Source organism: Lepidochelys kempii, chromosome 2 (assembly GCF_965140265.1).
Source record: "Lepidochelys kempii isolate rLepKem1 chromosome 2, rLepKem1.hap2, whole genome shotgun sequence".
In the NCBI taxonomy this organism is placed as follows: Eukaryota; Metazoa; Chordata; order Testudines; family Cheloniidae; genus Lepidochelys; species Lepidochelys kempii.
In genome coordinates this window covers 145,766,297-145,778,319 of record NC_133257.1, presented here as the reverse complement: position 1 = coordinate 145,778,319, position 12,023 = coordinate 145,766,297, and the positions used below count along the sequence as shown (strand labels likewise).

Below are 12,023 nucleotides of genomic sequence, written 5' to 3'. Positions count from 1 at the left end.
TTATTAGCTTAGGCTAATACCTCAATTTTAGAGCTCTTTGAGTTACCCAAAGCTGTAAGGTCTGAGGCCTTTTTCTGCAGTAAAAGCAGCAGCAAGAGTGAGAAACAGCAGATATGAGCTAAGACTCAGAGTCACATTCTCCCGTTCCATCTAAATTGCATCAAAACAATGTAATACCGGGCTGTTAGGCAGGCACTCCTGTCCTAATAGTACTCACCATCTCCAGATAAAGAAACAGAGTATAAGATGTTCAAAGAAAACTTTGTTTGATATTCTGTTTGGCAAGGAACCACTTATCAACAGCTGTGATTGTGAAATCTATACTTCTCTATTGTTTGTCCTTTATGGTCCCTACTTCTCTACTGTTTATCTGTTTGGTCTCTGTCCGATTCTTTAATTGTTTCTGTCTGTTGAATAACTAAATTCACAAGTTTTAAATGAACTAAGGTGGTGGGGTCTAATTGGTTCAAGAATTATTTTGTAATGTGCTAGGATTGGTTAAAGAATTGTTTCATTATGGGCTAGGATTGGTGAAAAACACTGTTTTGTAGTACTTTAGTTTAAAATTATTGGTTAAGGTATAGCTAGGTAGTTTTAACTATATACACTGGGGTCCAAAGGGAAGTTCTTTGGAACCTAACTCTAGGACACAGCCCAAGTTCAGAGCTGTCAGACCTCAACAATCTGCTGACCACACCATGCAGAAACTAGAGCCCCTTAGAGCCCCGGACGATCTAATCTTGACTGGCAATCGAGAAAAGTTCATCTGCCTTATTGGGTGTGGTGAGCACTGTAATGCTTAGTGTGTTTATTCTGTTTTGGTAATTGTTAACAAATAGAAATTAAGGATATTACTGTGTAAGACTCTTTCCCTGCTAAAAGGCCCTGCAGAGCCCTGAGTCCACTGGGGATGGGTGTTAGACCTGAGTCCAAGGAGGAGTAGAGCCCGGAGCCCACCTTTACACTTGGAGGGCTAAAGTTGTGTCCCTTACTTCCTAAGTACCCAAAAAGAGAGGGTGGGGGCTGAGAGCCCTAAATTGTGCAGATAACAAAGCATGCATCAAGACTGGGACTATGGTATATATCTTTACAGAAATATCTTCTGAGTACCTTCCATTGTGTAATCCCTCGCATCCACTTCAAGCCTGGCAACTCAGAAAAGACATCAGCAAGTTCTAAGGCACCTAGAAAGCCAAATACGCAAAAGCAAATAAGTATTTTTGAAAACATAAACTTCAGGGAAATTGTTTAGAGGTGTACTTCTATGTAACCTTTCAAAACATGATTTTCTATAAAATTATACACCATGTTGGGTAAGATAGAGAGATTTATTTTGAAATACATTTTGTACTTCAAGGTAACAAAGAAGATACGAAATTACACATCATTATGAACAGATTTTTAAAAATCCAATAAGAATTTTAAAGAAGTTTGACAACAGATAAAAGTAAAGGATAAAAAGACAATGCTACACAACACTGGCTGTCGAAAATGACTTTATAATTCGATAAAATGCCCATTTCCAACCCTGATAGGTTATGAGGCATCAGACTTTCAATCTAACAGTCCCTCAGCAAAACACTATTTCTAGTATTTAACTCATTACTTGGTAAAATGCTTCAAGATGCTCTGAACATGAACAAAATTACATTTTCTATGATTCTTTTAAGTGTACTTGAATCATCACCCATTAAAAAAAAAAAGCCACACACTACTGGTTTTTTTTTTATTATTAATAAATGTCTGTAACTCAGGATTGCTATAAATGAAAGAACAGAGAAAGGTCTTTTTCTTTACTGATTTTCAGTTTACTTGCTTTATGCATTTTATAGTATTTTGTCAATTCACTCCCCTTTGTCAACCAAGCGGTCACGTCTTTTATTTGCACAGGTATTCCACCCAATAATAAAAAGGTGAAAATCTTAAAATAGAAAAACATAATTGTAAACCCACCAAATTGGCCTGGGATGTCATTTTTCAAAGCTGTCTCAATTGGAAGTTAGTCACAAATATTAGAAGGACTCCATGTACAGTAAAACTCCTTGATTTGAGCTTCAGTAAAGACAGACATTCAAAACCACTGGAAATAATTTGTAAGTATGCAGTTTGCTGATTCAGTCAGAAAAGAAATGTTTGCTTGGGGTGGGTCTAGTGTGGATAATAATATAGCTTATAAAAATCTTCATGTGAAAGTCTAGAAATACCTTACAGATGGCATGAAACTGATGTGGGATAAAAACCAAAGATGTTAAGTGATTTAGTCAAGGACACAAAGGATGTCAGCAGACTCAAGAACAGAACCCAGGCCTCATAACTCTCAGTCCCCAGGCGGAAGGCACTAGAACACAGTTGCCCATGAGCTAGTGTCATTCCCTGATATTTGGTAACATCCCTCAAACAGGCCTAGGCTACTTACTACCAAATACTGCTGCATCTGATCCTCCTCCCATAAAATGGCACATTCTTACTTAACAGTTGTGCTCCATATGTGCTTGCTACAGTGACAAAAATAAAGGTTTAACTACTTTTTACTCCTGTTGATGCTACCAAGGCAACACAGCTGAGTCTAAATGAGTCTTTGGTACATCATTTACAGAACTGTTTAAGATCCAACAGTTACAGCTATAAAATCTACCAGTGCTGATCAGTGGCGTAGCCAGGTGGAAAAAACAGGGGGAGCGGAGATTAAAAAAAAGGCGCCACCCGCTAGTACTTACCCGGCGGCGCTCCGGGTCTTCAGCAGCCCTTCGGCGTCGGGTCCTTCACTCGCTCCAGTCTTTGGCGCTGAAGGACCTCCCTGCCACCACAATACCGCCGAAGACCAAAGCGAGTGAAGGACCCGACGCCGAAGTGCTACTGAAAACCCAGAGTGCCGCCGGGTGAGTAAAAATTTAAAAGGCGCCAAAGAATTAAAACGGCGCCACTTCTGCTCGGTGGGGGAGCGGGGCGCCCCCAGCTACGCTATTGGTGCTGATAGGATGTTGCAGGAGACCTTATTTGGTCTAGAGAACTTTTATTACAACTGTTGATGTAAGAGGAGAAAATTAGGCAGCTTCCCTCCCATTCACACACTGGGAGTTTCTCATCTATACTGCACTCATCCCCGGCATTCTAATCTGCATATCTCCCGTTACTGTGAATCAGTAAGATTTTAATGTATTGTTCAGTAAATATTCAGCCAAGATAACTCATTTTCTCACCTTCACTTTTTTCCAGCAGGGATGCAATCACAGCTTCATTTTCAACAGGATTCAAAGAACATGTAGAATAGACCATCCTACCTCCTTCCGCCAGTTGTTCTACACCACGGGTTGCAATCCTTAACTGCAATCTAAAAGAAAAGCGTTTGTCTAAACGATTCAGGGACCAGCAAGACTCCCATTATCCCTTGTACAAAGCACCCTGTTACAGGTGACGCTTACTTGAAACCTCAGGGAAAACTTCATTACAGACATTCTAGCTATATTAAATTAGGCATTAAAACAGGACACACAACATTTAAACACAGAGCTTAATTTCCTCACGCCTCTATTGAATGTGTCCATTACCATAGTATCTGAATGCAGGCAACCTATCTTGGCCACTATCCCTCTCTGGACCAGGAATTCTAGCATTAAAATCAACAGAATGAGAAGCACGGCCAGCACAACAGTTAGTGTTGTACCAGAAAGACACATATCACGCAATACAATATCCTGGATGGGGATGTGCATCCACAATACAACCCTGCCCCTAAAATAAACCCCGTCAACTAATTTATTTCAACTACTAGAATACTACTGTTTCAAATACACTTTCTTAGGTATACAAAACACTGTTAAATTTTAAAGAACTTAGTCAATTAAGCTATTTCCCAAAAACCTTATAAAAAAATTTCTATGGATTGCAATAATTTGTAGTGTTGAAAAGCAGCATATATAAATCTGTACAACAGAAAGTTAGTACAATATTTACATATCAAACCATATCTAAATTGAGAAGTTAGTAAAATTAAATAATTTTAGGTTTTAAAATAAGATTTTAGAAATCTCATTTTTCTTTAAAAAAAATCAAATTTACAAAAATATGCTTAATTCCAGAATTCACATAAACCCTCTACCACCAAACTACAGTGTTAAATTAACAGCCATGTTTGATGCATTACAATAGCCAAGAACCCAAGCTGTTTATTTGTAAAACAAGGTCAGGACCAATCTTTTATTCATATTTATCAGAGATAACAATACAGGGATTTCAACAATATTTGTATTTTATTTTACATTAGACTTTTGGTATACAAAGTGGACACTGCCATTTTAGGCTTAAACGGTCTTCCCTGCAGCTCCTGCCATTCGCCTCCTATCCAACTAGTTGGCTCACTGCCATTACTGTGCCCCCCACTGCTAACAACTCACTTCCAATGGATTCCCTGCCTTTGCATTATTTGTGGGGCCCTACCAATTCATTTTGGTCAATTTCAGTCATAAGAGTTTTAAAAGTCAATTTCAGTTTCAGATGTTTACATCTGAAATTTCATGGCGTTGTAAATGTGGCGGTCATGACCCAAAAGGGGAGTGTAGGGTGTTGCAAAGCTATTGCATGTGTGTGGATGGGGGTGGGGAGTTGCAGGATTGCCACCCTTACTTCTGTGTTGCTGCTGGCAGGAATGTTGCCTTCAGAGCCCAGCATAACCATGGAGTTTCCTGCAGCAGGGGGAAGTTCCTGGGGATTTGATCCAGCCCCAGAATGGCCCCTGCAGGGGAAGAGGAAGTCCCATCCCTGCCTAGCCCCACCAGGACTAGCAGCTGGAGTCCAGTGCACAGTAGGAATCCCCCACTGGGGCACCCCCAGCCCTGCCCCTCCCCTATAATAGATATCACAGGGGAGATCAGATTTCACAGTTCACTATGTGTTTTTCATGGCTGTGAATTTGGAAGGGCTCCAGTTATTTTGGTATTCATAAAAACCAAAAACAATAGTGATGCTACCCTATCTTTAATGTAGACTGATCCCACATTCGGAAGATTATCCCCTTCTCAGAAGAAAGTACAAGGAAATTAGCGGTTTGTTGGGGAAGGGAAAGGTGGCAACACTTCATAATTTCTATTTGTAAAACTGTAACACTTATGACATTTTCTGCAAATATATACAGGAATTAGAATATGCACTTTTACCCATGTAGCTGTAAGCTATTTTGTGTTGTCCATTTTTTCCACACATCTATGTTTTTTCTCATGGTTCCATCTCCACTGCAACAGAAGTTTATATGTTAATTCACAAATAAAAGATTTATGATCTACATTTAACTCTATGCTGAAAAATAAGTAAATACAAAAATGGTGGTTTAACCCATGAGGCGACAATCCATTTTGATTCTAACCCCAGGGGATTCATCTTAAGAGCATGCTAAACCTCGAGCAGATCTTGTCTCAGACTCTAATATTAGCCAACCGTGAGACAACGGAACAATAATCTGTCTCAGTTATTACCTGGAATTCCCACTAAAAACTGGAACAGCAATCAAGTTAGACATAGATTTCCCCCTTTTCTAATTATTTCTTTAGGGATTAAAGGCAGTCACAAGATAAGAAAATTGTGGAACAACTATTTACAGGCAAAAAAATAATTTCTTTGAAAACAAATTAAGTTTTCAAAGTTAATAATCAAAACATGATAAAGCAAAATAAAAAAAATACATCACTAAACAAGTACTTTCTTCACTATTATTGCAATAGTGCCCAGTCAGTATTACAACCCCATTTTTGCTAGGCACTGAACACATGTAGGAATACCAATCCTGAACTAAAAAATTTACTATCTAATTTGATGCATATGCTGCTGGTTATCTTACCCCAGTTACTCACTTCAACACATTCCTTGTAACCTACCAGACCCAAGAGCAGCGCTCAGACTCCTACCTCTAAGTTAGGGCAAACTAGATCTTCCATCTTAATCCAACTATTTAGATCCAAAGTCTCAGAAACTATGCAACCCATCTCTACTCTGAGTGGATTTCCAGCACCAGACTAGTTTTACCAGCTGAGAATCAATCAAGAAAGTCCAATAGGCAACAAAACCTTGTAATGCACCCACTGAAGTTAATTTCACAGACCTAACATATAAAATCCCAGCCCCAAGTAATAAATTAAAAAACTCCCATTGACTTCAATGATGCTAGGATTTCACTCCTTATTTTAATATAAAACATGAGAGCTTTTCAAAGAGTTAATATTTTTGCTTAAATTAACTTATTTCAGACTATGCATTGAGATTTAACAAAAATGTGACATAATTTACAACAGTTGGAACTTCATATTGCTATATCACTGGGCTCAAGTAAATTCTTGACAAATGCTTCTTCACGACAAGTACTCTCGTCACTAAAAGAATTCCATTTTGAAGATGTATAATGAAGTTAAAAGTTAAAGAGAAAGTAAAGTAAGTATATGAAAGTGACTTGGTTTACTCATACAAAATGGCTGGTTGGACGGTTCAGGAAGCTGGTAATGTCAAACACTGCACTGGAAATAAGGTGCACATTTTTCACTGTGAGGGTAATTCACCACTGGAACAGTTTATCAAGAGTCATGGTAGATTCCTTGTAACCAAAAGTGAGAACAAATCATACAGCAGATGGTGATGTGAAAATAGTAGTCTCCATCCCAGTTACAGTGGACAATAATCCACACAATAAGAAACAACATCTCATCTGTTATTTTTGTTGATACTCTCAATAGAAACATCTAGGCCACTACATATGGGGTCTACACCGCCCTGCCTCCCCTCCTGCCCCAGCTTTTTACAATAGAACCAAAGTACACAAGTTGCTTTAAAAGCTTTAAGATGCGGCTATTCATACTAAAGGACTTCTTTCCAGACTAAAAAAAAAAAAAAAGTGTTTTTTTTTTTAATTTAAAAATGCACAATAATAAAAATGTGAATGTTCATTAAAATATGATACAGGATAAGGGCACATAAAAAGCTGCTTTTGTAGTGACAGATTGATTTTTTTCAAATTCATTTTTAGATGAGGAGAGCTTTAAATTGAAGCTGCTCCTGCAACTTTTCTCCTTCCCAAGCAGTCAATTAGAGTCAGCGCTACACAGGAAGGCTCTAAGCTATGGCCAGTTAGCCACTGACACTAATTGGTTAAAGAACTGCACTGAGGGCCTGTTCAGCAGGCCAGACTTTTTTTCTATACCCCTCTCTCACACAGTGCTGAATGTGGTGGGGCTTGAAGCCACTCATTTGTCTCATTCTCCATTCACTAAGTGGGATGAGCAGTTTACCCGCCCACCACCCATAACCAGCACAAATAAATCCTTACTCTTCAATGTGCATCAGCAGCAAAAATAAGAGCGTGAACATAACTTTAAAGGAAAAATGGCTTGAGTGCCTACAGAACAACTAAGAGGACACCGGAAAGAAGACAAAAGGGGAAGGGAGCAAGGGGAAGAGATGATCAAAGGGGTGTAACAGGGACAATAAAATTCCAAAAAACATGGAACTAACAAAAAATACATACAGAAGATTGTTCAGTCACAGAATAGGAATTCTCCCTCAGTTTTTAGCTTCCAATCCAATTAACTATCAATTGATTTAATAATACAAAAGTAGCTAAATGACGACAAGTCTCATCTTTCCCTCTGACCAAGCATTTGGAATCTTCCAGTGGGAGAGGGTGCTGACATAGCAGGCAGGAGTGATCCTACTCACAGATGATTAAAGAATACTTCTCTGAAGAAAAAAAAAATCAGTGAAAACGGCACCTTCTAACTCAAGGTATTCAGAGTCATATCTGTTCACATTACTCATTAAACTAATTTTTACTTTTAAATCCAATGTACTCTTCAAGTACCAACCCAGCTCTGAAAGAACTATCTAGATTCTACTCTGGCTCATGCATTACCAACAGAATACTTAAATGCACATTAACTTACGTTTGTGCAAAAATTTACATTTTGTTTAAAAAAGCAAGCTTTTAGAAAATCTACAAAAAATAAAAATGTTTCCAGATTTTTTCAGAGTCTTAAAAACATACCCTTGCAGTATTTGAAAGAAACACTGCAGCACTAGGAACCTGAAATTAGTGATCATAAACAAATGAAAATGACTTTACTGATTTTCATTATCCAAGAAGTGCAAAAAGTAAACAAGGGCAACTACGCTGAATTATTTAAAAAAATTCCTTTTAGTAGGCAAAGATGATAGCAATAGAGGGAAAATAATTTATGTATTTTTCCTGACTGCATCCCTTTGAATTCCATTTACGTTTCCCTTAACTTTCTTTTTTCTTGGTGATGAACTAGGAAGAATTCTGACTTTCAGATTCCAAGCTAAATTTCCAAACAGTTGGGGGTAACGGGGGTGGGGGTGAAGAGGTTTTACTTGTAAATTAGGTAGATTTGATATGGAAGTGATTGAGACAATAACTAGGAATCCTACAACGCCATTTTTTGAGAGAGTCGCTTTTCAGAACAGAACTGCACTTTTAAGCCCTGAAAGAAGTACAAACAACTATGCTTGTTCAACTTGTTTCAAATGAAAGAAATTAAGATTAGTGCATGATTTAGTAGTGCCTGCTCTCCCATAGGTATTTAGACTGGCTATCTCATTTTAGATACAGTATTAGTGTATAAGATTGTATTTGCTTTTAATATGAATTTTGTTTCCATTAATTCCTGCAGTTTTGGAATTAAACAAAAACTAAAAGGTGTTATATCGCATATATATGCTCCATATATACCCTCCCATTCCTGATGTAAAGGTTTAGAAGACAAACTTAGCTCATTGGCTAATGGAGGCTAAGGATAGGTTGGAGTGAGGCAAAAGATCACTTATTTTAAACTAAAATTCTTTATTTAATCTGATGTGAAAGGAGAAACAGCCTGTCTTGGAAATCACAGCGAACCCTGCCTTTCTTCGCAGAAAGACAGCAGGACAAATTAATAACAAAAAAGATTACATTAAAAGTAGCACAATTAATATGTGTATTAAGAAGTAAATGCAATATACCTGCAGGGGACATCACATAAAATCCTATCATAGAAGAGAGCCTCTTTTCTTCCATTATTTTCTATTTGTAGAGTGGGGATGCTGGAAGCGTCATGATTTACCACCATGATGCAAGGACTGTTTAACCTCTTAGCCTGATGAACCAGCAAATAGCAGCGCTTGTTGTCAACATCATTAGCAATTACAAACCCCTCTGGGAACAAAATAAAATTTACAGGTTAACAGGAAGCATCTGTGTTTTGCATTCATATATTAGCCAGCAAATATTCTACAAAAATATATATCACAGAAACCAAATCGTGGCTTTACTATTCAATAATTATATTTTTAAAATACACTTTTCCCTTCATATTACATAAATTGTTTGGAGATGAGCATTTTATAGTCCTAATTTTTAAGCCTCGTTTCAAACATTTGGAACATGGAGTGCTCTGTTTAAATTAAAAGTGATCAATCTTGACACTATGCAACTGCAAGAAAATACAGTTCTTCCGCATCTCATCCCAGAGTTAGCAGAGCTTAATCGCAGAGATGATATGCACTGATGCCCGAAAAGGACAAAGTTGCTCTGCTGAACGCAACACGTGATATTTTTGCAGCAATTTTATAGAAAGTAAAAAGAATTCTAAAGTTAAAGAAAAGTGACTGTAAACAGATGGTTCTTATAATGAAGAACTAACACAACCTAATGTAATATCTAAGGAGAGCACTAGAACAAAAATTTCCAAGATACAGTCTGTTGAATTCACACTTGCTTAATTACATGGACAAATTAAGCTCCAATCACATTTAATGTTACTTCAACTCTCAGACTTACCTGGAAAAGGAACATTCATGTCTGCATGCAACATTTCAATGAGCTGCGCAGTCTTAGACCCCGGTGCAGCACACATATCTAGAATCTACCAATAAAAAGTTTTAAAAGTAAAACATTTCAAGATTTCTCAAATATGTTCAGCAGTTTTGATTTTAAACTGTGATTTCTTGCAAAGATTTCTTTTGAGCATAAAATAGAAAGTTCAAAAGTATGACACAAAAGAGTTCATTCTAGCTATTTCTCAGATGAGTTACCCTTATTCTGAGCATATATCCATCAGCTAAGGCTGTAGCTACCCTATCACTTCTGAGCGAGATAAGTTTTGCCAACAGTGGTGTGAAAAAATACACCCCTGAGCAACATAAGGTACACCGACATAACACCAATGTGGACAGTGGAAGCTCTCCTGCTAACAGATACTGCTGCTTGTTGAGGGTGGTTTAATTATGTTGATGGGAGAGCTCTCGCCTGTTGTCATAGAAAGACTACACGAGATCTTACAGCAGCGCAGCTGTATCGGTACAGCTGTGCCACTGTAAGCTCTCTAGTGTAGACAAAGCCTGAGACAGGCGTTCTAGTTCAGTCTCCATGCACTTGAGCAACTATCATTAGAGTTAATGAGAACTATTCATACACATTAAGGATACCTTTAAACTACAGTTTTTTACTTCATATTAATTATCTTTGGTGAACTAAAAATTAACACATTTGTAAAGGCCAGTCTGGACACTCTCCAGGAGTTTGTGGTTTACCTTAAGGGACAATTTACAGTAAACTACAAATTTTCATATAAGAACTGGGTCAGACCAATGGTCCATCTAGTCCAGTATCCTGTCTTCCAACAGTGGACAATGCCAGGTGCTTCAGAGGGAATGAACAGAACAGGTAATCATCAAGTGATCTTCCCCTGTTGCCAATTCCCAGCTTCTGACAAACAGAGGCTACGGACACTTCAGAGCATGGTTTTGCATCCCTGCCCAGCCTGGCTAATAGCCATTAATGGACCTATCCTCCACAAACTTATCTAGTTCTTTTTTGAACCCTGTTAGTCTTAGCCTTCACAACATCCCAGGCAAAGAGTTCCACAGGTTGACTGTGAATTGTGTGAAGAAATACTTCCTTATGTTTGTTTTAAACCCAATCCCCTTGTTCTTGTGTAATGAGGAGTAAACAACACTTCCTTATTCACTTTCTACACACCAGCTATAATTTTATTGACCTCTATCACATCCACCCTTAGTCATCTCTTTTTCAAGCTAAAAAGTCCAAGTCTAATTAATCTTTCCTGATATGGAAGCTTTTCCATAGCCCTAATAATTTTTGTTGCCCTTTTCTGAAGCTTTTCCAATTCTAATATATCTTTTTTGAGATGGGGCGACCACATCTGCACACAGTATTCAATATGTGAGCGTACCATGGATTTATATAGATGCAATATGATTAAGGTTGTGAATCTGTCATGAAGTCACGGATTCTGCTGCGGCCAATGCGACTGGCCTGGGAGCCACTGTTGGGGCAGTCTCAGGCCACCGCGCCCTCCCTCCCCCCAGCAGCAGCAGGAGTTTGGGTGTGGGAGGGTGCTCAGGACTGGGGCAGGGGGTTGGGGTGTGGGAGGGGGTTAGGGCTCCAGGCAGCGCTTGCCTCGGGAGGCTCCCCGGAAGCAGCGACATGTCCCTCCCTCAACTCCTAGGTGAAGGCGAGGCCAGGTGGCTCCATGCACAGCCTCCGCCTACAGGTGCTGCTCCCATTGGCCACGGTTCCTGGCCCTAGCAGCCGAGGAACATGATGCCGCTTCTGGGGAGCCACGTGGAGCCAGGTAGGGAGCCTGCCAGCCCCGCCAAGCCCCACCCCGCCCCCAGAAGCGGTGGTGGTCCTGTGCGACCCCCTACCCCCGAAAGCACACAAGATTCAGTGAGGGGTATATAGTACAAATCATGGACAGGTCACAGGCCATGAATTTTTGTTTGCTGCCCACAACCTGTCCATGACTTTTATTAAAAATACCCATGACTAAAATGTAGCCTTAAATATGATATTTCCTGTCTTATTATCTATCCCTTTCTTAATGATTCCCAACAGTCTCTTAGCTTTTTTGACTGCCACTGTACTCTGAATGCATGTTTTCAGAGAACTATCCACAATGACTCCAAGATCTCTTTCTTGAGTGGTAACAGCTAATTTAGACTCCATCATTTTATATGTAAAGTTGGCA

General features: G+C 38.9%; 1 protein-coding gene across 2 annotated transcripts in view; it reads right to left on the bottom strand.

Annotated features, from left to right (window-relative positions):
- The window catches only part of NSUN2 (NOP2/Sun RNA methyltransferase 2), a 49,071-nt gene that overhangs the window by 29,296 nt on the left and 7,752 nt on the right, over positions 1–12,023 (bottom strand). For both annotated transcript variants that reach the window (XM_073332404.1, XM_073332405.1), the window contains exons 6-10: positions 9,812–9,896; positions 8,995–9,187; positions 5,154–5,228; positions 3,201–3,331; positions 1,111–1,184 (exon numbers count right to left, since the gene is read on the bottom strand). In XM_073332404.1, coding sequence (XP_073188505.1) covers positions 1,111–1,184; positions 3,201–3,331; positions 5,154–5,228; positions 8,995–9,187; positions 9,812–9,896 — 558 coding nt within the window. The remainder of the gene's footprint in view (positions 1–1,110; positions 1,185–3,200; positions 3,332–5,153; positions 5,229–8,994; positions 9,188–9,811; positions 9,897–12,023) is intronic.